Here is a 27223-nt window from a genome sequence, read left to right as displayed (position 1 = left end):
AGCTTGACTACTCTTAAGTCCCCGACAGGCTCTTCTTTACCAAAGAAACTCTGATATTAAGACTATACTTTTGCCAAGTGGTGGAATGGTTTTTCACAGAAAACCAGTGTCCACCTAACAGGATTACTCTGGCTACGTGTGCTGCAGTACAAAATAACTTGCTTTGCTGCATTTCATTTTGATGAAGTGCTTCTGCATGGTGAAATCTGCTTTGGTTTAGTTATATTTAGAGGCGAGATGATGTCAATCTGTTACATAAATTCAGCCAAAAACCACATTCGAGTTTAACAGTTCATTGGGGAATTTGATCATGGAAAATTCACGAGTCTCTTACAAGAAACTCTTGAACGGGTTGTTTGTCCCTGTTGTTCTTGCATGGCCAACAGTACAGTTTGGAGATAAATGGCACTTTTTCTCTGCTCATGTGAGGGGTTACCAGAGTTGTGCATATTTGAAATAGGAACTTGAAAAGGTTCTGCCCTCGGGTTGTCCAGAACTTCACTTTGAGAATATTCTAAACAACCCAAGCATGTCAGTGTGGCTGCTTGGTGCTGCGGGCTTCTGTGACCTCCAGCTGCACCAAAGCAGAGCAGCTCCATTCCATAGCAGGCTCTAGTCAGCATAACTGAAGCTTTCCTGGATTCCTCCAGAGCTATTTAAATCTGCAGTAGAGCAACATGGAAGTTTGTTTGATCATTGCTTAGAAAGGGACAAATACTACAAACCTCAATCTTATTTCTAAGAGACTTCAGTCCCAGGCTGGCCCCACAGCCCATTTCATAACAGTTGTGTTGCAGGGACTTCAGAGGGGAAACTGTGCAGCAGCTGTTGGAGAGTGTCCCTCACGTGTTTCTGGGAATAGAATTGCCCCAGTGTGAGCATTTCACTGCCTGTGCAGGGGGTTCTTCCCCAGGGTCAGTGGCACCAGTCACCAGGGCCCCGTGGGCACAGATGGAGCCTCACCCAGGGGAAGAGTTCAGGGTCTGTTCTTAGAGAGGAGAGGTGGGAAATCACTTACCTGGCCTGAGGTCCAGAGGAGTTTCAGCTGTTTGTCATGGGCTTCCATGTCCTTCTCCAGTCAGTGGCTCTGCCCATCTCCAGTGTTTGCAGCATTTACCTGCAGTGAAGAAAGACACAGGTGTGGTCACAAAACAGGGTTTAGGAATTGTCAGAGAATCTCAAGATGTAAAATCTTGGCTGTGGTGTCTGACTGTCTTGGAGCACGAGATCATTGTGTGCCTCCCCCTGGAGTTCTGCTCAAATGAGATTTGTCCTGTGAGCTTCGTGTTCATCTTTGCTACTGAATTGGAACAAAAGCTGCCACTTGGTGCTGCGTTAAGAATAAAGCCAAGAGCTGGCCTGAGGGTTTTACCTGGTAGGTGACAACTACCTGGTTGGTGCCACAATGACACGTTTCCTCTCTCCCCCCAGGCCTACACCAGCCAGTTTGTGTCCCTGGTGATGTTTGCCCTGATGATGTGTGATGACAGGATTTCCATGCAGGAGCGGCGCAAGGAGATCATGCGTGGGCTGAAGGGGCTGCCAGGTAGGACACGTTGGCTGTGCTCTCCTGGAGACCCCCAGTGCCCAGTTAAACAGTCCCTGGGGGTTCAGACCAAGGGGAAGTGCTGCAGTCTTTGGGAACCCCTGGGTCTGAGCAGGCCTGGACCAGCCACCCTGGTCAGTGAGTGCAGAGGGGCTGTTCCAGTGACTTGGCAGCCACATTCTCTCTCAGGGCTCAGACCACTAAACTAGACCAGTAAAACACTGAGTCCAGGCTGTTTGCAGGTCCCTGCTGTCTGTACCTGTGAAGGATGAGCAGTGTGTGTAGTTTGAGACACAGGCTATGAGCACACACAATTTGAATTCTCCTCCTTCCTTTTAGACTTAATTAAAGAAGTGCTGAGCATGGATGATGAGATCCAGAAGTTGGCCACAGAGCTGTACCATCAGAAGTCAGTCCTCATCATGGGACGTGGCTACCACTATGCCACATGTCTGGAGGGAGCTCTGGTAAGAGATTTCCTTATTTAAAGCTGGTTCAAACACATTTAGCTGTGGCCTTTAGATCTCTGTGCAGGGAGCAAGAAGGGGCTACAAGAGTTGTGAGTGCAGCTGGCAGCTCTGGTGTGTGGCCAATGCTGGGTCAGGTGGGGGGCACTGGCACAGGTTGCCCAGAGGAGCTGTGGCTGCCCCATCCCTGGAAGTGTCCAAGGCCAGGTTGGAGCAGCCTGGGCTAGTGGAAGGTGTCCCTGCGTATGGCAGGGGTGGGACTGGATGAGCTTTAAGGTCCCTTCCAAGCCAAACCATTCCGTGATTCTGTGATTACAAATAGCTAAAAGTCACCCTAACAATGCTGAGGCTGCTCCTCAAGGATTCCCATGTCACAGGCTACACGGGGTTGAAAGGGTGTGTTTGCCCCATTCACACTGGGAATGCTTTATTGTGACACGCTGGGCACTCCAATAAATACAGGTCTTTGATGTGTTGGGATGAGCTTTCCAGAAACACTCACCATCCAAAGCTGAGTGTGTACTTTCCAAGCCCATAAATTGCAGTTTTTACATTTGAGGAGACTCCTGTTGGTTTAAGTGCAGTCCCCCAGTGACCTCCGGGCATATCCCAGCCTTTGTCTGCCCAGTCAGACTGTGATGGGGGATATGTTGGCTGATGGCAAGTCACAAGGGCTGTGGTGGGTTTGGTGTTAGGACTGTGAGTGTTGGTGGCAGCCCAGCCCAGGGGCACTGCTCGGATCTGGGTTTTCAGGCTGACTCGTTTGCCTGTTGGACCTGGGGAGAGCCAGAAAGCTTTAAAAACTTACAAAGTGGAGGAATCCACAGAGGTGGTTAAAAAACAATAATCACAAGTTTGCTCAAATTTTATGAACTTTTTTTCCCCACCTAGAAAATTAAAGAAATCACCTACATGCACTCAGAGGGGATCCTGGCAGGGGAGCTGAAGCACGGCCCCCTGGCACTCGTGGACAAGCTCATGCCCGTCATCATGATCATCATGAGAGACCACACCTATGCCAAGTGCCAGAACGCCCTCCAGCAGGTCATTGCACGGCAGGTGAGGACCTGGAGTGTCTGCAGGGCGTCAGAAATGCTGCTTTTAATAGAGAAGCAGTTCCCAGGCTGTTCACTTCAGTGTCACTGCCCAAAATGTGAACCCAGTAAATATTGTGGGCGTTTCAAGAGCAGTTCTTGCAGCAGCCTGGTGTGCTCTAGTTAACCCTTAAGTACCCTCCAGGGCTGCCCAGGGGATGTGAAGCTGTTGGGTTCCAAATTAAGTGATAAGTTTTTGCTGCTAATGCTCTGAACAGAGCGAGAGAAGGACCTTCCAAACCTGCTTTTCCTCAGCATTTCCCTCTGTCTCAGGGGCGACCTGTGGTGATTTGTGACAAGGAGGACATCGAGACCATTAAGAACAACAAGAGAACCATCAAGGTTCCCCACTCAGTGGACTGTCTGCAGGGGATCCTGAGTGTCATCCCCCTCCAGCTGCTGGCCTTCCACCTCGCCGTGCTCCGGGGATACGACGTGAGTACAGCACTGCTTCCTTCTGCTCTCCTGTGTGCTCTGCAGGGCTGGCACAGTGCCTGGGTGAGGCTGGAAGGCTCTGGGGGTTGTCTGTGTAATGCTTGAGCTGCTGGAATGACCAGGGTGAAGGGCAGCCCTGGCCAGTGCAGACCTGGGGGGAGCCCAGGACACGTGGCTGAGTCTGGTGCAGTGGAGCGTCTGTGCTGGGAGGAGCTCACAGGGTCTGCAGGGCTGCTAGGAGGCTCAAAGGAAGGTAACAGTCCTCAGAAGGGTATTTGCAAGCAGTCTGTTGGTGTTAGGTACTTGGTCTTAACACAGACACTGGCCTCGACCTGTTATCAGTGACCTCTTATCATCTGAGCACTGTGACAACCTGGACTAGAGGAATCTGCTCCTGGTTTTTGACAGAGGAGTCGTAACAATTAAGGTGATGGACTTTTTCTGCACTGATTGTGCTAAATTGACATGAGAATATGTTCAGTTGTTTTCAATTTAAAGCAGAGCAAACATTCCACACGTTACAAAGTTCTACACAAACAAACAAAGTGTGTAAATACTCACGAGCGTGTTCTTTCTCCTCCCTCTCTGCAGGTTGATTTTCCAAGAAATCTGGCCAAGTCCGTAACTGTAGAGTGAAAGATCATCTGAATCATAGGGGCAAAGGGGAATTAAATGAAAGACTTTTTTTGGTACCAAAATAACTTGATTTTAAAGCCCCCTAGGTAAATCTTATTTTGGTAAATCATTGTTTGTGTATAAGATCACCATAATTCCATTACATTAGTGATTGTCCAGTTGATTCCACATGCTATGTCAATAGCTTTGGGTTTTTTTGAACAATAGACTTCCATGAAAGATGTTAAATGGTTTTCTTAAAGATTACTGAGTCTAGTAGGTAAGAGGCCCTCCACTTTACTTTGAGCTGATGTCATTGTCTCTGCCCCAGTGTGGCTCATTCCAGTCATTGATGAGAAAGCACTGAATGAATTAATCACCTGTCACGCTCTCAGGCAGTGAAGCAGGACCCCAGAATATACAACTGGAACAAGAGCTGGTGCTGGTCATGCTTGTGCAGATATTTTACCAGGGAACCAAACTGTAAACAAGCCTTTGGGGTGAATTTCTGCCTCATGTACAGAAGGGAATCCAACTGCCCTGCCACGACCTCCTCGATTCTGGGCACGTGGGGACTGTGCCAAGGAAGTAACTTTGCTTCAGCAGGATTTTAACTATGCCAAAAACATAGCAAGTGACAATCTCATGTAGCCTCGGTGGCCTGGGCTCTGTGTGACACCAGCACAGAGCTGCTGTGCCCAGTGGGACACTGGATGTGACTGGGAGCACTGGGGGGAAGGAGGAGCAGGGCCAGTGCTCACTGTGCTGGTGTTTGTTGGTGCTGTGGGCTGGGTTTTGTTGAACAAGCAGGAGTTTTCCTGTGCTGAGGGTTTTCCCCTTGCCCTGAGCAGGGGGGACTGTGACACATCTGAATTCCAGCTTTGTGCTGTGTTTTTGCTGCAGGTCACTCACTGCTCTGGATGCATTTCTGTATTTTTACCTTGTGTCTCTCCAGCAGAGGTGGCACTAAAGCTCCTTCCTGAGGCTGACTTAGCCAGAGTCCCCTAATGACACCAAGGGCTCTGGTTTATTTAGCAGCAGTTTAAATGTGTCAAATTCAGCTGGTTTAAAATTGAAGGGGATAAAAAGGCTCCGTAGACATGACAGAAATAAATACCCTGGTAATAGTTTTCATAACAAACTTACAGAGAATCAGAAATGACATGGAAAATATGCCCTCAGGACTTAAAACCTGACTTGTTCAGAGTCATCAAAGGGCAGTTACTATGTATTTCCTAATGCAAAAGGGTGAATTTCCTGCCATCGTGCTGGGTTTTGAATTAGCCTTACACAGGCACCCTAAAAGAAAAACCACGCTACAAGGCGTGAAGTGAATATTGCAGGTCACTCACTGCCCCTGAAAAAGGGCTTTGCCAAGTGCAGTGGCTGGGGACTGTGAGTCCTGGTTCCCCTGGCACAGGGTGACACTGCTGAGCAGTGACCCAGGCTGCTCCATGACTGCTCAGATCCAGTGTTCCCAGACTCTGTAGCAATTCTACTTCGGATGAACCCACAGTGACTATTTCACTTCAGTTCAGTGTCAGCTGAAGTTTTATTATGAGTGTGAAAACTGTGTGCCTGGAAACAACTTTTCAAAACCAATGTATGTGTTTATTAATCTGTCATATTCAGACTATTAATTTATGAACACATTGTGCTGCCAGTGTCTGTTTAAGAACAAAGTAGTAAATATTGCATTTTAGGTGAGCAGATGCTGTGTATGAGGCACTGCCCCATGACAGCTGAGCTTCTGCCTAGACATGACCAGTAGCCCTCCCTGCTTCAGCTGGAGATGATAATTGTCCTTGAGGAAAAAACAAGGCATGTTTAGTGCTGACTAGTGGAAGACAACTCCTCTTCCCCCTCCTCCTCCCACCCAACTTGCTTAAGAGAAACTGTGCAAACCTGTCCCGTGGGGGGCTGGATCCAGGCAGGGCTCCCCCTGGATCCCCCCAGCACGGGGAGGTGCAGTGTCCCACCCTGTGTCCTTGGATTGGGATCTCCCAGGAAACAACCCTGCAAGAGAATGATTTAAGATCTCTTTCCCCATTGCAGCAGGCCTTGCTTTTCCCCTGCCTTGCACAGGGCCCACCAGCTTGCCAGGTCTGCCAGCCCAGGGGGGCAGACCCCCCTGTTAGATACCAGTTGCCGTTCTGTAGAAGTTTGTTATTGCAGGCTGTTAAATATTTATGAAAGCTGTGTACAAAGAGGACCAAAGAACAGGAGTCTGAGTTAGAAATGTTAAGTCTGACACTCCCACGTCAGTGTAACTGTACAGATAGTGCTGAGCTCTTTGGGTTTGTGCTGTGACAGACAAATCCTTGTTCCTTGGAACTGAAGGATTGAACTCCCGAGGGATCAGGGGACAGTGGTGAGCACCCACCTCCTGCAGCAAACTGCCTGCAGTGTGTCCAGCTCCTGGCTGCCAAAGCAGAGGGGGAGCAGCTCCTTGCCACCAGGGTTTGGATGTTGTAGGGCTCGGTGTCCAAGGATGCTCTGGAGCACACCTGTGTGAAGAATCTCCCTGCTGAGCGTGCAGGGAACCCGTTCAGCGTCTCGGTGTTGTTGTTGCCATGCAGTGTGAAGTGAGAATGTACAAAGGACTCTTTTAGCTTTCCTTACCTCATTTTGTCCATGTGTTGCATTTTGATGAACAGATGATGTTTCTCTTTTCCTTAGAAAACGTTTAGAATGTCTTGTGATATTTATTAACAGCCAGTCAGTCTTCTGCTCTCCCAAATGAATGTTTTGCTTACTGAGCCAGTAAAATTCTCTCCTTCCTCACTGAGGTGTTGAAACAATTCAGTAGCCCTGTCTCTAAAATTGAGCCACAGGTAAATACAGATAAAGGCCTTTCCATCTGGAATAGCAGCTCCTATTCCATTCCTTTGGTCACAGTTTATTTTGATGTGAGTTTTCCTCCCCTCAAAGGGGAGCACACGCCCATGGGTCTTAGGGGGTTTTAATTACCAAAGAGCAGAGAACTTCCAGCTCAGCACACGTTGTTTCTGCCCAATGGCTCCCAGACAGATTCCATGCTGACAGGAAGATTCCACACACACATGGAAATTAAGCTGCATGTGGAATATATGGAATATATGTCAGCAAGGTTTTCCCTCCTGGCTCTGCTGCAGAAGGGAGGGAGCAGCTCTTTCCCAGGTTTGTCAGAGGAGTCAGCACTGTTGTACAAAGCAGTGTCTGGGTGCCCTGTCCTTGTGAGGGGCAGCACTGACAGGGCAGATCCATCTCCTCTTGGAGGTGGGGGCACCCTCCGTCCAAAATCCTGCCTGGACACCCTTACTGGGTCAGGCTCAACCCCCTGCCCTGAAGGAGCCAAAAGCTTCACACAGACCCTTTCCCAGCCCAGTGGGACAGAGCTCACAGACCTGACATGTAATCCTCAGTTCAGAGCCTTAAGCTGAGCCCAGACACACAGGTTTGGTTGAGCTGCAGTGTGAAACATCTAAAGGTAGAAGTAAAACCAACCCAAGTGCAGAATTGGGCTTTCCCCCTCTCTGGCTGTCCCTGGCAGTCCCTGATGCCATGAGGAGGTGCCTGGTGGCCCGAGCTGGATGGAGGCAGGGACTGAAGTTCAGGGCTTGAGTAGCACGTCAGTGTTTAGCTGTGGCTAATTTTAGATCCTACCTGAATGTACCAAACTTGCCTCAAAGCATGGAGTCCCTCCTCTTCGTCAGGAACAGGAAGAAGAAGAAACAAAGAAGTGTTTGGGTTGCATAAAAGGAAAGAAAACTCTTTGCCTTCAATTCAGTTTCTGTAAATAGCCATTGGAGTGGCAAAGCCCACGTTTCCTCCCTTGTAGATCTCTCTGCCTCTGCTGTACATTTCCAGCTGGCTTTGGGTTGTGGGGACCAGACTGTACCGTGTTTCCTGTCATGTGCTCGATGCAGAAGATGTCTTACTTTTGTCTGTAGTGTTTTATAATTTGGGTTTTGTCTTTTTGCTTACTTTTTTTGTATCTCACCCTTTGAATAAAATCAAGTGCCCTACATTAAACAAATGGAATTACTGGTCTTTAGTTAAATGCTCTGAGAACAGGTGTAGCCCCTGAGGAAGTTCAGGGCAGGGTGTTCAAAGCAGAAAACCTTGGGGCTTAACTCTCCCCTCCTGCCCAGCCAGGCTGTTTTCAGTCAGAGGTACAGCCTGAATTTCACCTCCCTTTCCCAGCTGTGATTTTTTTCCACTCTCCAAGAATGCCCATGAAATCCCCCTAGGGCAGAACTGTTTCTGTTACCTTCTGTACCTTAATTCTTATTTAATTACCTGTTTTCTGTCACTGAGTCAGACCAGTCACAGCCAGCACAGCCCATACCTAACTTGTGCTCAGTGGATATTACACACATTCCACAACTTCTGAAATTCCTGGTTTCTTTTCCAGGACAGAGCCCTGTCTGGGTCAGGCAGGGCCAGGCAGCTGCACGAAGCAGCCCCAGAGCTGCTGAGCTGGTACAATTAAGTGCATGTTCTGCTCAGACAACAGCTGGGGGCTCAGTCATGGCTAAAACATGCCTGGGTGACCCCCAGTGACAAAAGGCTGTCTGAAATCCCACCCCTGCTGCAGTTGGAGCTGCTTGTGGATTCATTTCTTCAGGGATCTTCACCTCTCCAGGGGAGCAGCATCAAACACATCTGTTTATTTTGTCAGACAAAGTGAGCAGCTCAGACTTCTCTCTCCAATGCCTTTCCGAGTGCCAGCACTGGAAGGTCCAGAGGCTCCTCTGGAGCTCCCTGCCTTGGAACAAGGGTTGTGTGTCCTTGGGAGCACAGGAAGAGCTGGGAACAAGACTGCCTGCTCGGCTCTGCAGGGATAACCAGCAACAAACAGGTCCAACAGCCCCACACGGGGGCTGTCCTTGCCATGGCTGGGGTCACAGCTGCCCAGGACACCCAAGGAGCAGGGAACAGAGCAGGGACTCGTCCTGGGCAGTTGGTGGGTGCCTGAGGTGGCTCCAGGGCTGCACCAGCCTCAGCTTGTCCCCGAACACCAACTGCTCCTGGCTCTGCACCACTGAGGGCTGGGACGTGTCAGCTTCTGTCACAGGCTGGTGGGGGGGACAGGGCACCCCTGTTTCTGTCCTTCACCCCAAGGGCTGGACCCTGAGGAGCTCCAGTGCTCACTGCCCACCTGGACCAGCCACTGACAGCACATCTCATTTGAGCTGATACACATGGCCCTGGAGAGGCAGCTGCAAAGTCCTTCTCCACTCAGTCCTGAGCTCTGGCTGCCAGAAAACCATTTCCTTACACCCTGATGTGGCAAAGAACAGTCAGACACAGGGCCAAGGACCTGCAGGCCCCGTGCACAGAACCTCTCCCATCACGCGCGGTTTGCCTCATACGAGCTGACACTTGCAGATAAATAAGCTCCCAGAAGCCAAGAGGGACTCAAAGAAAGGCATAAGCATTTGGTTTGAATAAATTACATTAGACTGTCTGCTCCAAAGCTCTCCTGGGCCCCTCTGGAGCTCCCTGCCACGTTCCCCTCACGTCCCCACGGTGTGTGGACCCTCAGCACAGGCAGAGCTGAGCCTCAACCCGCTGCTGCCTCTACACACCCAGGGAAGTTTCTTTAATTTGCCTCTGTTTACCTTCACTGGTATAAAGTGGTGCTCACCTGGGCTTTTGGGAGGGCTGTGCTTGGTCAAGACCCTGGGAATGGTGGTTTTTCCACACCTCATGCTCTTGCTCTCTGGTCAGTGCTTTTCACCACTGCAGAGCAGACCTGGGGCACACACAGCAAATGCCCACATAGGGCAGAGAAATGGCACCTGCCCCCCCAAACAGCCAGTTCTCAGGTCACTGTAAGCTGCTCAGGGGGGAAGCACAGTCCATAGGGAAAAGACCCCTTTGGACATGGAAAGGTTTGGAAGGAGGCTGCTGTGCAGCAACGTTTGGCTGGACACAGAACAAGGAAGGGGTGTTTTGCTTGTAGAACTGATTCCCACTTCCCAGGGTGCTGTTTCACACTGGAGTCATCCTTACACCTCCTGCTCTGCTGCCCAGGGCAGCTGCTGTTCACAGGCTGCTTTGAAAGCAGTTCCTTGCACACCTCAAAGGTAAAAGCTCTGTGCTGATCCCTCCCCAGGAGAGCAGCCAGGCACACTCATCCCACGGTGTGAGGACACACCAAGTGAAGGAGCCACCCCCACTTTGCACAGAGAGCACAAAGCCCCAGGACAGCCCCTGTGACCCACGGCCTGACCTGTGGAGCTTGTGGCTCCCGAGCTCTGCAGCAGCCCCCAGGATCCCCAGTGCCAGAGCAGGACCCCCAGGCACTCAGACCATCATTGAGGGGGGTTTAGGGGCCTCAGCTTTAGTGACAGCTGATGGGACTTCCTGGGAGACGTGGAAAAGTGCTGCACAGGGATGGAGATTCCCTTCGGTGGGGGATCCTGGCCCTGCCACTGGTGAGCAGCTGCCTTCCCACTGCCCACTCCCCATGCTGGGCTGCTCCTCCAGCACCTCCCTGCTGCTGCATCTGTTGGTGCTTCGCCACCTCCCCAGCTCCTGCAGCTTGCAAGGCCCAGGAGGAACAGGCTGAGCAGCTCAGCTTCATCTCCAGCTCTGCTGCAGCTCCCTGAGCAACCTCTGCCCCCAGAGCCCCGAGGGCACCCCGACCTCCTGGCAGAGGAGCCCACAGTGCTCTGCACTTATCCCACAGGAGACCAGCTCTGTCCTCTCCCAGAAGGCAAATCCTTTGGTGCTGCTGCAGTGGCCCAGTCAGACGTGGCCACGGAGACATCCCAGACCATTGGCTCCCGTCGGAGGCACAGCCTGACATGGCACTTGGACACTTCTTCAGCTCCAGCTCAGACATAAAAGCTGTGTTTCTGCGAGCCTGACCCAAAACCCACCCTGTGTGCTTGAAAAGAGGCTGTTTCTGACCTATTTCCATGCATTTATCAGCTGATTGGAACACAGTGCAGGCACTGGAGAAGAAAAGCTGGCTCGCCAGGATGGCCAGCTCAGTGCTGAGGAGGTGACCCGGCCTCAGAGGAAAATCAGACCCACAAATCAGGCAGGACAGGACTCCTTCCCTCTCCACAGTCTCATTCTTTAGGCCAAATGAAGTATGTTCCCATGGTCCTTACGAATTCCTATGGAAACAGGCTCAAACAAACAGGCTGCTGGGCTGTGTCTGGCGGGAGCAGCAGCAGAGCTGTAACCCAGGATCCTGCAGGGGCAGCGAGCCCAGACACACTGGGGCACTCCCAGCAGCACCCCGGCCCAGAGCTCAGCCCAGGCAGGCTTCCCAGGGCCTCCCTGCACTGGGACACACACAGGGACCAGTGCAGGATGGGTGCCAGCGTGGCAGGACGTTCAGAGTGGTGGGAGGGCACCCAGGCACCTTGTGAAGGACAAAATTACCTGCACAGGCAAACCTTGGCTGCACCAAAGTGCTGCTGCAGCTCCTGCTCAGAGGAGCAGTCAGCAAACCTGCAGGGATGCAGCTGGGCCCTCCCTGCTCCTCCATCCCCTCTGTGCCCAGCACTGACCTGCACCAGCCAGAGGGCCAGGGCAGGGGGTGCCAGGAGCCTCCCAGCTGGAGCAGGACAGCTCTGGGTGCCCAGCAGAGCAGGGCACGGGACACTGCAGGGGATGGCAGGCTCTGGCCAGGGAGTCACTGTGAGGAAGGATCCAGCAGAGCCCAGACCAGCCTTCCTGCAGCTCCCAGGGTGCTTCTGGTCCCCAGCTCTGGGCAGGACACTCCAGCCTGCACGGGGTGACTCCTCTCATTGGCAAACCCCAGGGATGTGCCTGAAGTTGCTTTTGTATCCAAAGCCACCCTCCCAGGCTATCAGCACATGGACACTGGGAAAACCCAGCTGGAGCTACAAAACCTCCTCTCCAGCACGAGAGCAGTGCAGGAGCACGACCAGGACAGACAGAGGGGCCCCCGTGGTCCAGGGCCAGACCATCCCTCCGTGAACTGTGGCAGGGACTCCCTTTCCTGCCGGCACTTCTTGCAGCAGCTCCTGTCCCCAGGAAGAGAGGCTTTCCCGAGCCCAGCCTTGGAACTGCTGACCATTGGAATTCTCTCAGATCCAGCCAGCCCCAGCTGGGGCACCCAGAGGATGCTCGAGGCACACGTGCCCCATGCCAGACGGAACGTTCAGTTCCCAGAGGGCCCTCCCTGGGGACACAACAGCAAACCTGAGGCTCCGGCCATCGCCCGCTGGAATTCGGGGGGATTTCAGGATTGCACCAAGCTGGGAATGACACACACAGGAAAAGCTCCTGCTGAACCAAACTGTGAGGAGTCACAGCCTCTGTGACCCTGGATGTGTTACACCCCTTGTGACACAGAAGGGCAGTCCTGCTCCTCCTCCTCCTCCTCCCCACAGTGGGACTGAGCCCACGGAGCAGCCACAGCACCTCCCTCAGGCTCTCAGGACAGGCTCACACAGGGCCTAAAGTGTTGGATGAAGGAAGTGCCTCCAGGGTGTCCCTGCAGGACCCTGGGGGGTGTGAGGGGGTTCTGAGAACGTCTCCTGCCTGCGGAGCTCTGGGCTCAGGGAGGGATTTGTGCTGCCGGGCTGTGGGGGCACAGACAGGGAACAGGGATCAGCAGGGTCTGAAGTCCTCTGCCCCTCCTTCCCCTCCAGGTGCTGTCAGTCAGGAGCAAGGCTTGCCATGGTCCCAGGCTTCATCCCGGGCTTTGCTGGCCCAGCTGAGGGGGCAGGATGGGCTCGGGAGCAGCTGCAGGCTGGGGCTGCCCTGGGTGAAGGCACAGCACAGTCACCTCTGAGAGGGGCAGGAGGCACATATGGGGGGCAGCCATCTCCCCCAGAGAAGGGCTAGGGTTAGGGCTAGGGTTAGGGTTAGGGTTAGGGAAGGACATATGTCCTTTCCCCTCCCAGGACAGCCACTGCTCAGCCACCAGCTGCCACTCTGTGCAGTGCAAGGTGCCACTGAAGGCACAGCTCCTGCTGAGCTGGTCTGACAAAGCCAGAGCTCAAACCTGCTCCTAAACCCTTTGCAGCTTAAAATCTGCCCCATCTCTCCAGGGCCTGCTCTGTATCTCACACCCACCCCTCCCATTTGGGTCACCACGTGTCCCAGCGGTGTCATGGCCAAGGCCTATATGAAAAATCAATAAAACAAGTAATTCCTTTGTAGTTGTCTAGTCTTTAATGCATCAGCTGGATGTGACCAGCTGGAGTTACACTGGCCACAGCTCCTAGAAAAGCTGCTCTGGAGTAGATGTGGATGGTTGCTTTAGTGTAGGAAAAAAGAACTTCAACAAGACCTGGGCTTTAACACCGTGGAGCAGCAACCCAGAAACACTTCTCTCATCAGCAGGAACAAGCAGGGAAATGTTCAGCTGGGATAAGGACTCCCAGCCTGGGAATGCTGCTCTCTGTGACACTTTCTGCTTGTTTCAGTGGTTGTGGAGAGCACTGTGGACAGTCCCGTTCCAAAGGGAAATACCTGCCAGTATTCCATGACTGGGAAAAATAGAGCAAGAACTACAGCTGCTCCTGAGGCCCCAGAGCTGCTTCCCAGAATGGGAATGGGAAGCAAAGCCCAAAGCAGGGGGTCCTGAGTGACTCACAGGCAGTTTCAAAGCAGGACCTGATGTGGCACAGACCCTGTGTCTGCCTTCCCCCGAGTGGGTTTGGGGTTCATGTCCAGCCTCTTGGTCCCTCAGGAGCCACAGCTTTCCCAGAGGTGCAGTGCAGGGTGGTCTCACAGAACCAACAGCCAAGACATTTCAGTGCTGGCCTGGGCCTGAGCCCAGCCTGCCCAGTGTGTTCTGACGTAGCTGTAAAGCAGCGTCCCCGAAATAGGGTCTCTGACTCACCAACACCCAGCTCCCCCCGAGGGCTGTTTGCAGACTCCCCCACAGTCCCAGAGGTGCAGAGGAGGTGGCATTGACCTCCACAGTGGTTTACAGACGGGCCAGACAGAGCAGTGGAGCTCTGCCCTGTCACACATCCCTTGGGAGCAGGGATTGACCCCCCCATTGTGCCGAGTTTTTCCCACAGTACTTCCCTTGCAGTGAGTAATCCCACCACGGCTGGATCCTTACCCTGCACACACAAAGCCCTCCTTTGTCTCACCCAGCAGTGACTCCCCAGAAATCCAATACCCTGGGTTATCTCCAGGGGTTTCCACCCCCAGGGTGACCCTGGGGCCGGTTTGTGGGTGCTGGATGGACACCCCTGGCCAGAGCTGGAACCAGAAGGTGACCCCCTGCTCCCAGGGCTGTTGTTTTTATGGCTGCCTGTCCTTTTTGCAGGTGGATCGGATCGCTGCCTCCAGAGACTGAGCCCGTCCTCGCCGGGAGCCCAGAGCCAGCTCGGCCACCTCGAGGAGCCGCAGCAGGGTGAGCTGTGGGCAGCCAGCCCAGGGCCTGGGGTGGCACCAGCCTGGGCTGGAACCAGCCTGGGGTGTCACTGACCCTGGGCTGGCACCAGCTGTGAGGTGACACCAATCCCTTGGGGTGCCCTGGGCTGACACCATCCTTGGGGTGTGGGTGAAACCACCCCTGGGCTGCTCCATCCCTGGGTGACTGAGACCAGCCCTGGGTGACTGACACCATCCCTGGGTGACTGAGACCAGCCTTGAGTGACTGACACCAGCTCTGGGTGACACTGACCCCGGGCTGTCACTGGCCCTGGGGTGACACCACCTTTGGGATGACACCATCCTTGGGGTGACTGACCCTGGGCTCTCCCTGGCCCTGGGCTCAGCCCAGGCCCCACTGAGGCAGCAATGGCATCAGTCAGGTCCCACCTGCTGTGCCCAGCCCAGCTCAGCACCCCAACTGTGAGTGTTCAGCACTGAACAAAGCCCAGAACCACCTCTAGAGAAGTGGCAGAGCTCACTCTGATCGCTGGTTGTGTCTTGCACTGCAGTTCTTGTCTTTGTAGGTTTGAAACAATAAAATTATCCAAAGATTGTCTTGATTTTTCAAGCAAGTTCCAGAAGCAGAGTGTTCTGCTTTAAAGATGCCAGTTTGTCTGCTCTTGGATGGTTTCTTCCCTTCTTGGCTTCTGCAGCCCAAGAAACAAAGCCAAGTTCATGACTCCCCCTGCTCCCCCTTCTTTCCCTGTTCAGTGGCAGTTTTGGTGGCTTTGACCCAAATTTCCCTGCTGCCTGTGAGTGTGGGGGGGTTGTGTCTCACACAGAGAGCACGTGAGGGATGGACCTTTTGTCCTTGTGGTAATTGTGTCACAAGAGCCTGGCTGGACAGCCCTGCACCTCGTTCTGTGTGTTCAACACACCAGATCCATCTGGCCAAAAAAAGCCCCATCCAACCCCAAAACCTGCTGAAATGTCCATTGCAAGATCCTGAGAGTGGAGAAAACCCATCACCTTTCATAGGATTGGATTAGAAAACTGCAAACCCAGTACAGGACACAGAGGAGCAGTGGTTTGGTGTTCACACTGCAGGGCTGGACATCAGAAAATGCCACTTGGCCCGTGGGGAACATTCCCTGCTCCTGGTGCCCATCATCACTCATGGACCCAGGACACAGCCAGGACAGGGCAGGGTCTGACTGGCAGGGCCACAAAGCTCCCAGTGCCTCAAACCCAGGGGATGTGGATTCCTTCAGGGATCAGGCCCCAAGCCAGGCAGAATAACCCCAGATCCCACCTGGCCCCTGGTCCCAGACCATCCCACCCCAGGCACAACCAGGATTCCCCCAGAGCACTGAGCTGGGACGGTTCCTGGCACATGGGTGACCTTCAGGAGTGATTTTTGCAGAGTGCTCTGAGCACACAGACCTTGGGGGGGAGCGACAGAGGTGTTGGTGTGAACAAGGCAATAGCTGAGCCTGGCTGAGACAGCTCTGCTTGTGGCTCTTTGGGGTGAAGATGGAGCCTTTCTGTTTTTAAACCCAACCCAAGATGTTCACTCTCAGCCTCCAGGCACTGCAGCTTCAACAGACCCATGGCAATGCCACCAGAGAGGGGTGGGGGCACAGCCCAGGGCTGCCCACAGACCCACACAGCCCCTGCCACCACCCCCAGAGCAACCTTGGAGGGCAGGTTTTCCAGAGTCCCTGTTTTCATGGATTCATGGAATTGTTTGGGTTGGAAGGGACCTTAAAGATCATCTTGTTCCAGGCCCCCTGCCATGGGCAGGGACACTTTGCCTTGGACAGCAAAGCAAGGGGCACACAACCTGAGCATCCCCCAGCACACTTGGCTGTGCAAAATCCAGCTCTGGAGGGTATGGAAAATTCCTGGAACACGGGCTGTTTGAGTTATAAATCTTCCTTATCCCAGTTCAATCAATATGTCCTGGAATGTGTGTGTGGGAAATTTAAAGTACAACAACTGAACACACCAAAATACCTCTTGCCACTCTTAAGCTGCCCCAGGAGCTGGGCTGGGCTGGGCAGTGGTGCCCCAGATCAAGGGCACATGAGGAGTTTAAAAGCTGTGCAGACAGAGCTGGTTCTTTCTCAGAGGGCAGCCTGCTGCAAGCAGGGAAATATTAATTCCAGCAGCACTGCAGAGGGAAATCTGCTGGAGGCAGAGGATGAGGTTCTGCCTGAGCCCTGCCCTGGCTCACAGGAGGATGCTCTGGGCTGAGGGGGGACCCTGCAGGGAGGGGAACCTTCCCAGTCCACTGAGCCAGGCTGTGCAGAGGGGATGAGACAGAGTGGGCTTAGATTAGATATTTGGAGGAAATCCTTCCCTGGGAGGGTGGGGAGGCCCTGGCACAGGTTGCCCAGAGAAGCTGTGGCTGCCCCATCCCTGGAAGTGTCCAAGGCCAGGTTGGACAGGGCTTGGAGCAACCTGGGCTAGTGGAAGGTGTCCCTGCCCATGGCAGGGGTTGGAATGGGATGAGCTTTAAGGTCCCTCCCAACCCAACCCATTCCATTTTGCTCTGATTGTAACCCAGGACAGTCCATCCTGCTTGGACACTGCTCCACATCAGCCTGGGACACCCTCACTGTTCCTGCCACCTGAGCAGGAGTGGGGCTGCTGTTTGTCAGAACTCCATTTCAGGGTAACAGTGTCTGTGTGACAGTGGGTTTGTCCTCTCCTGCTTCCACTGTTTTCAGACCTCACACACAGGCCTGAACAAAGCAGAAGAACCACACTCCACGTGCAGAGTCAGAGAACCATGGAAGCTGATGATCCTGGGGTGTTTTCCAGCCCTCGGGTTCATACCCACATCAGTGCCCGTGGCACAGGACATTCCTGGCACCACAGGCTGAGCCCAGAATGAATCAGCTCCTCTGATGGAAATGCACTACAAAAATTAATAGAGAACAGCACTGTTTCCAGACTGCACCAGCCGAAATTTGACTGACAAAGCAAAGCTGGGAAAAGCCTTGATGCTTCCCCACAAAACTGAAGCACTGACAGTGTGTCCAAAGGCTGATCCAGCCCCTGCTGCTCCTGCACAGCATCACCAGCAGCTCTGCTGCTGCTGCAAACTGGTGCAGCTCCGCAAGAAATTGCTAATTGAGACAACATCCCCCTTTTTCCATGGGCTAAAAATCCTCTGAACTTCCTCCAACAGCCTCCTCTGTCTTCCCTGGAGCAAGAGAAGCCTTTCTGAGATCCATCAGTATTTCTGCAGTACAAACTGCAGCTCTTTGGACTCAGCACTCAGAACATCCCACCCCAGCTCCAAACCCTCCCGAGGGCCAGTGTGGGAATGGCTTCAGGCACAGCTCATCCCTTCCATGGCTTTTCTGCTACAGAGAGAGGGAGGGGGGAAAAAACCCAAACCCAAACCAACATCCTGAGGCTCCAGTGCAGTGATTTATCCCAGTCTGGCTGCAGGCACACAGACAGACACACAGACAGGCACACAGACATCCCCAGTGCAGAGGATCCTGCCTCGTTGTCTCCCCACGGAGATGAAATCATATTCCAACAACGGCAGAGACAGAGGAAAAAAGTAGTCAGGAATTTTTGGAGAGGAAATAGATGGAAAGAGGAGGGGAAAGGATTGAGCAGGAGTGGCACATGGATGGAATGTGAGGGAACATTTGCTGCCCTGGGGCACAGCTCCTGTCAGCACTTGGGCAGGTTCCCATCAGAACTGGGGACCCCCCTCCCTATTCTACAGGCTCCCCCTCCCATGACATCCCTCTTTCTGAGGTCTGTGGAAGCTCAGCTGAGCTGAACTGAGCCCAGATGGAGGTGGCATCAACTGAATCCAAAGGCTTGTCCCCCTGAGCAAGGCGGGAGCTCAGGAGAAGGAGAATCCCCACAGAATTCCCTGCCAGGCACACGGACACACCGCCCTTCACCAATCCAGAGGAACTTAAAACCATTCTCTGCTGGGTATTTTTTTAGCTCAGAATTACTTAAAAGAGAATTGCACTGAACTTATTTCCCTCCTGAAGGGATTTATCTGCAGCAGGGATGGACCCAGGGCCAGGACCACTCGTGGAGGGGGCAGAGCTCCTGGCCCGGGGCAGGAGGAGCCCAGCACTGCAGGACAGCAACTGTCCCCAGCTGTCACTGCATAAATGGGGAGGAACCACTCAGAGAAACCCTCCCACAGCCTCCAGCCATGAGCAGCCATCAGATGAGCCTTCTGGAGAAGGGACCCATAAGGCTGCGTGTAAACTTGGCTCTGCCAAGCCTGGCATGTTTTAGACGTCTGCATTAGAGAGAAAGGAACAGTTGTCAGCTTGAAGAATACATGAAACCTTAAATCAGCCTCTAGGAAAAAGAAGCAAAAACAAAGGGGGAGAGGTGGAGGGAGACAAAAAATGGTTTATTTTTCAGTCTTGACCACACCACAGTTTTCAGAAAATATTCTTTTCAGATAAATAATTTGCTGTTGTTGCTTTCACACAAATACAACAAATAAAGCTCCCTTGTTAAAGCCCAAATCTGAATTAGTTTTTAGGGAAAGCATTTCCCATGGGGAAATCAGCATTTCCTCCCCCCCAAATCCTGCAGCAAAGGTGTCCAAGGAGCAGCTCCTGTGTGTGCAGGGATCTCTGTGTGTGTGTGCAGGGATCTCTGTGTGTGCGGGGATCTCTGTGTGTGCAGGGATCTCTGTGTGTGTGTGCAGGGATCTCTGTGTGTGTGTGCAGGGAGCTCTGTGTGTGTGTGCAGGGATCTCTGTGTGTGTGTGTGCAGGGATCTCCGTGTGTGTGTGCAGGGATCTGTGTGTGTGTGTGCAGGGAGCTCTGTGTGTGTGTGCAGGGAGCTCTGTGTGTGTGTGCAGGGAGCTCTGTGTGTGCAGGGATCTCTGTGTGTGTGCAGGATCTCTGTGTGTGTGTGCAGGATCTCTGTGTGTGTGCAGGGAGCTCTGTGTGTGTGCAGGATCTCTGTGTGTGCAGGGATCTCTGTGTGTGCAGGGATCTCTGTGTGTGCAGGGAGCTCTGTGTGTGTGTGCAGGGAGCTCTGTGTGTGCAGGATCTCTGTGTGTGCAGGGATCTCTGTGTGTGCAGGATCTCTGTGTGTGCAGGGATCTCTGTGTGCAGGATCTCTGTGTGTGCAGGATCTCTGTGTGCAGGGATCTCTGTGTGCAGGATCTCTGTGTGTGCAGGATCTCTGTGTGTGTGTGCAGGGATCTCTGTGTGTGCAGGATCTGTGTGTGTGTGTGCAGGGATCTCTGTGTGTGCAGGATCTCTGTGTGTGTGCAGGGATCTCTGTGTGTGTGTGCAGGGATCTCTGTGTGTGCAGGATCTCTGTGTGTGCAGGAGCTCTGTGTGTGTGCAGGATCTCTGTGTGTGTGTGCAGGGATCTCTCTGTGTGTGCAGGGAGCTGTGTGTGTGCAGGGATCTGTGTGTGCAGGGATCTCTGTGTGTGCAGGAGCTCTGTGTGTGCAGGAGCTGTGTGTGTGCAGGAGCTCTGTGTGTGCAGGGATCTCTGTGTGTAGGAGCTCTGTGTGTGCAGGAGCTCTGTGTGTGCAGGATCTCTGTGTGTGTGTGCAGGGATCTCTGTGTGTGCAGGATCTCTGTGTGCAGGATCTCTGTGTGTGCAGGGATCTCTGTGTGTGCAGGATCTCTGTGTGCAGGAGCTCTGTGTGTGCAGGAGCTCTGTGTGTGCAGGAGCTCTGTGTGTGCAGGATCTCTGTGTGTGTGTGCAGGATCTCTGTGTGTGTGTGCAGGATCTCTGTGTGTGCAGGGATCTCTGTGTGTGCAGGGATCTCTGTGTGCAGGATCTCTGTGTGTGCAGGATCTCTGTGTGCAGGATCTCTGTGTGCAGGAGCTCTGTGTGTGCAGGAGCTCTGTGTGTGCAGGAGCTCTCTGTGTGCAGGATCTCTGTGTGTGCAGGAGCTCTGTGTGTGCAGGGATCTCTGTGTGCAGGATCTCTGTGTGCAGGATCTCTGTGTGTGCAGGGATCTCTGTGTGTGCAGGATCTCTGTGTGTGCAGGAGCTCTGTGTGTGCAGGGATCTCTGTGTGCAGGATCTCTGTGTGCAGGATCTCTGTGTGTGCAGGAGCTCTGTGTGTGCAGGGATCTCTGTGTGCAGGATCTCTGTGTGCAGGATCTCTGTGTGTGCAGGATCTCTGTGTGTGCAGGCAGCTCTGTGTGTGCAGGCAGCTCTGCCCTGCACAGTACCTGTGGTTCTGCAGCCCCTCCCCGAGCAGGGGCCCAGCTCCCCCCTACCTTCAGAGCCCTAGGGCAGGTTTGCTTCCTCCTTGCCAATCCCACGCAGTGGTTCCTGTGATCTCCCCTGTTCAAACTGGTTTCAGAGCTGTGGGAGCTCAGAGGTGTTGGAATTGCAATGCTCCGGTTCCTTCTCTAAATCCAGCTTTGGGTTTATTATGATTTATTTATTATGTTCCATGACCTTTGCCTGCTAAAATCAAAGGTCCCATGAGCTGACAGGATCCCCCCCTGCCATCCCAGTCAAGATCTGTGTTTATCCCACTGAATCAATGGATTCTCTGGCTGGTTTCCAGCAGTTTGTGCCTTCTTTTTTTCACATTCGGGTCTGTTTCTTATTGATTTAATTCTGTATTGTGGGAACGTTAAAATGTGCCACAGTGGAGGAGGCCGGTGGCCTGGGTGGTCCCACACTTGGCCTCAGCTGCTGCCTCAGGCAGCCAAGTTTTGCAGTCAGAAATCCTTTGGAAGGGGTGTCAAGTGAAGGCCAAGTGCTGCAGCCCTTTTCCCAGCACACATCCTGCAGCCAGGAGGGGCAGGGCAGCCCAGCACTGCCAGCCCAGCTCCAGACACAGCTCCTGCCCTCCCTGTGCTCCCTGCAGGGCACACACTCTGCCAGCCTGGCACAAACCCCAGCCAGAGCTGGGGAACTCTGCCCGCCCTGGAGGTGGCACAGGGATGGACAAACTGAGCAAACGGGAAAATCTGTGCTAGACAATGGCACAGACAGGGAGCAGGACCCCTCGGGTTCGGAGTCACCTGGCACTGAGGGGTGTTTAACCCACCCCAGGCTGCAGGAACGGGTGTGTGATGGGGCTGCACCATCACAGACAGGAGGGACCTGCAACCCATGGAGTCATGGAATGGGTTGGGTTGGGAGAAACCTTACAGCTCATCCAGTGCCACCCCTGCTGTGGGCAGGGACACCTTCCACTAGCCCAGGTTGCTCCAACCTGGCCTTGGACACTTCCAGGGCCATCCAGGTCTTACCCCCCCAACCTCCCACATGTCCCTCAGTGCTGCTGGAGCACAGACAGCACCGGGCACAGCTCTGGGGGTGCTGGGGTGTCTCCTGCCCCCACTGGAACAGGGAGCAGCAGCAGGGACATGGAGAACGAGACCAGGTGAGATCCATGGCATCAGATCCATGACACAGGCATGCAGGGCTTCACAGCATGGCCCAGACTTGTTATGGATTGCAGAGGACTCTCAGATCACAGGATACAGTTACTGGTGCTGCTTCGTGAGATGCTTCCCAGGAATGCCTGAAAAGCTTTTGGCTTTGGGAGGAAAAGCCAAGCCCTTGCTCCCCTCTAACATTGGCCTTTGATTCTTTCCCAGGTCAGACAGAAGAGCCCTTTGTCTGCCTGGCCTTTGTATGGGAACAGGGGGGCTGGGATCCTGTGGGATCCAGGTGGGATCAGCAGCCAGCACGAGGCTTCCTCAGTCACTGTCTGAAGGTTTCCATGTCCAGTGGGCACTGAAACCTTTCCCAGTGTGGCCTCAGAGGAGCAGATAGAGTTACCTCCATACTTGCAGCATTACCTAAACTTTCCCCTGCTGCTCTAGGGAACGTTTGGATGCTCAAAGAACCAGAAATCTGTTAAAAGGAACTAATCCTGGGTTTCTTTGTCAAAAAGCCCCCAAACTGTGCAGTCATGCAAGCCCAAAGAGAACAGCAAAGGAAACAAGATGGAGCTCCAGGGGACGGCATGAGTCAGGATCAGGGTCAAAGCCAGTGCCAGAGCTGGGCACAGAAGCACAGACCCTTTTCAGAAGTACATGTGCAACACCTGGTTCCAGTCATTATCTATAAATCCCAAAGGAAGGCATGTTCCACCTGGGAACACCTGCTGAGGGAGCACATGGCCAGGTTTTAACTGTTGAGAAGACAAAACTGTCGTAAAATCTGGTGTTCCAGTACCTGAGCTCCAGTTTTACTTCTGAAGGAGTAAGTGCCACCAACAGCTCTGCTCCTTATATCCTCCAAACCTGGCTTTTCCCAAACCCAGGGATGCTCCAGTCCACATGGGATTGCTGCTGGCTGGGAAATGGGTCAGTCACTGGATATAAACAGGTTCTCCTGCTGTGGAGGCACCTCTGGACTGGTTTGCACTCCCAGAAGGAGCAGCCCAGGAGCCTCATTTCATCCTGCTGCTGAGCTCAGCCAGGGAACCCCACTGCCCTGGAAAACCAGGAACCAGGGATGGAGTCACCGAGGACTTTGCCTGTTTTTGTTGCCTCCAGAGATTGACTGTGCCCTGTGTAAAGCCAGAGGGACTGGGGACAAAACTACTGAGGACTTTGCCTGTTTTTTTTGCCTCTGAAGGCGGATGGTGCCACGTGTACCCTCGGTTTCCCCACTGTCACAGTCAGGAACCAACACTGCTTTTCTCTGAGTTTTTTGGGTCAATGCAAATTACTCAGTCTCCTAAAAAAAGCAACTTATAAGATTCTCCTACAACTGCAAAGGAGAAAACAATGGTTTGCTGTCATGCCTGGAGGACAGGCTGTTGTCACAGGAGTGCCCAGGATGCAAATCACAGCTCTGCCAACACCTGCCTCTTTCACCCTTCACAGGTTATTTGCCTCCACATCCTTCTCTAACAAATAACTCCCAAAACTTATTTTGTTTTGCAAGGAAATTATTTTCACCAGATTGTCTCAGGCTGGGGGAGCAGCCTGGACCATCCCCTTCCCTGCCCAGACAGGAGCAGGCAGAGGCAGACAAGTGAGAATGACTTCAGAATTTGACCTTCTGAGCTGGACTGTTTAAAAAAAACAAACAAAAACCCGTCTGATGCTACTGCAGTTATTTCAGTACATTTTTAGCAACTGGAAATCTCTCCAGTTTCCATGACAGGCTGTGGAACAGGAGTCTGTGATCGCTGTCGCATCATCACACACACACATCTCACCCCAAAAAAGTTAACGACTGTCAAATTCCCATCAAAACAGAAATTCCCAAGTTCTGCCCCGTGGGATCTGTTCTGGCAGTCCATGGAATGCTGCCCATGTCGGCTCCCTTGCATTAGACACAGTTAAAAATACCTCCCATTCATTCCCAGCAGTTTTTTTCCACATCTGCCGTTGCCATGGTTACGGGGTCTGTGCCGTTGGAGCAGGGAGGGGGAGGCACAGCCCCCATGGGGAGGGCATTTCGTCCCTGCATCCTTTCACTGAAGGTATTCAAGGGCTCACAAGCACCCCGATACCTTAAATAAAATAGTATTTATATATATATATTTATTTATTTAAATCACAAGTTCACAAGCATTCTGATACCTTAAATAAAATAATATTTCTATATATAAAAATATATTTATTTATATCACAAGCTTACGAGCACCCTGATACCTTAAATAAAATTATATCTATTTATATATAAATACCTTAAATAAAACCTGGGAATCAATCCCAGCCTTCTCCTCAGCCACTTCAGTCCAGTTGGGCAATGTACAGAAATTTTCATTTTGTCTGAACTCAGGCACTGCAGAGCCAAGATCAGGAAAAAAAAAATCTCACTTTCCCAGAGGATTTTTTTCCCAGCTTGTCTCTAAAACAGCTCCAGGTTTGCCCACACGAGTCACAGCAGTGGCACGATGGGAGGTTATGTGGGAATTCTGACAGGCAGACAAACCTTCCTGAGGCCAAAGGTGCTCTCATTTCTCATGTCAGCCATGACCAAGAATAGACTGAAGGAATGCAGACATTCCCCACTCCTGCTTGGCTTCTACTTTCCCAGAGACTTTCCACTGAGTGAGGAATACCTGGAGGAAGGATCCCCACACCCCATTCACAGCTGTCCCCAGGTTACAAACAGGGAAGAAGAGAGAAGCACAGAGCACCTCGTGGGAGCAGCTGAAGACACACACCCCGAGGAGGTGCTAGGAGGGATTTGAAGTGGGAATGGAATGTGGGACATCGAAACCCCGGCTTTCCTGCGAGTCAAAGTTACCTCATTGCTCAGCTCAGTTTTCCACTCCCTGTGGTATTTTTGCATGCTATCGTTTCTCCATCCCTGTTAATTCCTCCAGCTCTGGAAAAGGCCCCACAGCTCAATGTCTGTGGGGAACTAGAACAATCCCAGTCTGGGCTGCACACACACCGTGAGCCAGGAAGCGCCCGGGGTGGAGGGGACAGAGCTTCCCCACCAGGGACACCCCACGCTGGGGGCATCTGCACTGACCTGGTGGCACAAGAAAACACCTTCCCTGGTGCTCTGGGCCTTTCCAAGGTGTTTTCCCTTCCCCCGATAGCAGGAAGGACCCTTCCAAGCATTTCAGTATTAAAAATATTTAAATAATCTCAAATTTGCTCTGGCAATGTGCTACAGACTTTCACTGTCTGTGTCACACAGGACACACCATCTGTGTCCAACATTATTTATTTTGTAGCTTGTGTTATTTCCACAAGTTATTTTATAGCTGTTTCTTCAAAGAAGTGCATTGCACTCTCCAGCAACCACGATGGAGAGAGGATGCTCTGGGTCTGAGTGTCCTCAGTGTTTTCATCAGCCCCACACAAACCCTTTCCTGTGGCTCAGAGGGGTTTTCTCTGCCAGGTTTAGAGGGAAAAAAGCAATTCCTTTCCCTTCGAAGTGAGGAACTCCTCAGCTTTCTCAGGGCAGGCGAGCCCTGGGGGGAACGCCCCGGGCAGAGCACTGGGAGCAGCCCCCAAACCCCCCTGCCGGGGTCTGTCCCTGCACCCCCGTGCCTCCTGTGCCAGGGCAGCATTCCCAGTCCCAGCTCTGCAGCACAGCCTCTGTCCAGGGGGCAGAGCCCAGGAGAGAGCAGCCCCTTCCCTCGCAGCCTCTGCACAGAAACTAGAGAAATCCCTGGAAAAGCCCAGCCAGGACTCACCATTTCTGTTCCTTCCAGCTGCCCCAGGCCCAGCCCGGCCTCCTCCTCTTCCTCGCTCCACAGACGAGCTGGTGCCCGAGGCACTGTGCCACCACCCCGGACCCCTCACACAGACACAGAGCCCCAAAACCCCCTCACACAGACACAGAGCCCCCAGAAACCCCTCACACGGAGCCCCCAAATCCCCCTCACACAGACACAGAGCCCCCAAACCCCCTCACACAGACACAGAGCCCCCAAACCCCCTCAAACAGACACAGAGTCCCCAAACCCCCTCACACAGACACAGAGCCCCAAATCCCCCTCACCCAGACACAGAGCTCCCAAACCCCTCACACAGACACAGAGCCCCCAAAAACCCCTCACACAGACACAGAGCCCCCAAAAACCCCTCACACAGACACAGAGCCCCCAAACCCCTCACACAGACACAGAGCCCCCAAACCCCTCACACAGACACAGAGCCCCCAAACCCCCAAGGAGCCCAGACTGGGAGCCTGGCCCTGTTCCAGCTGGGAATCCTTGTGGGGCAGGTGAGAGTGAGCCCAAACTGATGTGAGTGAGCCCAAACTGGTGTGAGTGAGCCCAGACTGGTGTGAGTGAGCCCAGACTGGTGTGGATCACCCAAGCTGGGTGAGGCCTTGTATTCAGGGCTCCAGCCCAGCCGTGTCCCCCTTTGCTCTGGGACACCTTCACTCCCAAATAATGTCCTGTCTGGGGAACTTTGCCCCGTCCTTTGCCCGGTGCTGCAGCCTGGGCTGGATCAGCACAGAGGGGTCCCTGGGACAGGCCCAGGCTTTCCTGAGGCAGCTGATGGGAAGGCAAACCAGCCTCCCTGGTCCCACTGCTTTTATCTTTGTTTTTCCTCCATGGGATTCCATTTGGCCAGTTCTGTGGAATTCCACATCCTGACAGACCCAGGGCTGCCATCGAGGTGGGTTTGTTTGCACTGTCTCTCCTGAGCTCACGCTTAACTTCCCCTGTGGTTTTTTTTCACCTGTCCCTTCTAAGCAAAGCAACTGATTTTGTTTGAGTCTTGGTTTAAAAAGCACCTTTTGTCTGGGTGAGAGCAGGACCTGCTGAGCACTGTGACTTCCCTCTCTGCATTTACAAGTTTGACTTAAATAAAACATAGTAAGAAAAATACAGGCTGAGACCATATTTGCCAGGTTGGACGTGCTGAGGGAAGTGCCAGCTCACCTTTCCAGAGGAAGGTAAAAGCCTGGGGGTGTGTGCTTGGCTGAAACAGGGCAGGTGCTGAGGCTGAACTTCATGCTCCATTAATCTCCTTTATGGAATAAACTATTCCAACCATAGCAAACCCCAGATGAGTTAGTAATAGTTAAGACTGGTTATTTCTCATGGCTGTGCTCTGTTCTAAGTGCCTCTGGGAAGGGCTCATGTGTGAAATGGGAGTTTGTGAGGCTCTGGGGACCAGGAGAGGAGGTGACAGTTTGGGCTGTGTCACATCCCAGTGAAAACAGCCTTTATGTCAGGCAGAAATGCTATGGGAAGAAAATCACTAAGCTTGAGCTCCCCAGGATAACAAAAAGCCAGTTTTTGAGAAAACCTGTTGCCCAGGATTCTCCTGCTTCATTTGCTTTCCCTCGACAAGGAACTGCACAGAGCCCAGCCCA

The 27223-nt window shown here is 52.9% G+C and overlaps 1 protein-coding gene across 2 annotated transcripts in view; it reads left to right on the top strand.

Annotated features, from left to right (window-relative positions):
* GFPT1 (glutamine--fructose-6-phosphate transaminase 1) overlaps positions 1-15096 on the top strand; it is a 42640-nt gene extending 27544 nt beyond the window's left edge. Inside the window, exons 15-19 of one of the 2 annotated variants that reach the window (XM_064637730.1) lie at positions 1432-1546; positions 1886-2013; positions 2905-3072; positions 3381-3542; positions 14419-15096. In XM_064637730.1, coding sequence (XP_064493800.1) covers positions 1432-1546; positions 1886-2013; positions 2905-3072; positions 3381-3542; positions 14419-14448 — 603 coding nt within the window. In that variant the 3' untranslated portion in view covers positions 14449-15096. Of the gene's footprint in view, positions 1-1431; positions 1547-1885; positions 2014-2904; positions 3073-3380; positions 3543-4133; positions 8176-14418 lie in introns of those variants that run through there. The other variant, XM_064637731.1, reaches the window with a different exon arrangement.
* The last annotated feature ends 12127 nt before the right edge of the window (positions 15097-27223 follow it).

This window comes from Pseudopipra pipra, chromosome 28, assembly GCF_036250125.1.
Source record: "Pseudopipra pipra isolate bDixPip1 chromosome 28, bDixPip1.hap1, whole genome shotgun sequence".
NCBI lineage: Eukaryota > Metazoa > Chordata > Aves > Passeriformes > Pipridae > Pseudopipra > Pseudopipra pipra.
Note: the sequence above shows the minus strand (reverse complement) of the source record. Positions and strands in the feature narration are given on the sequence as shown.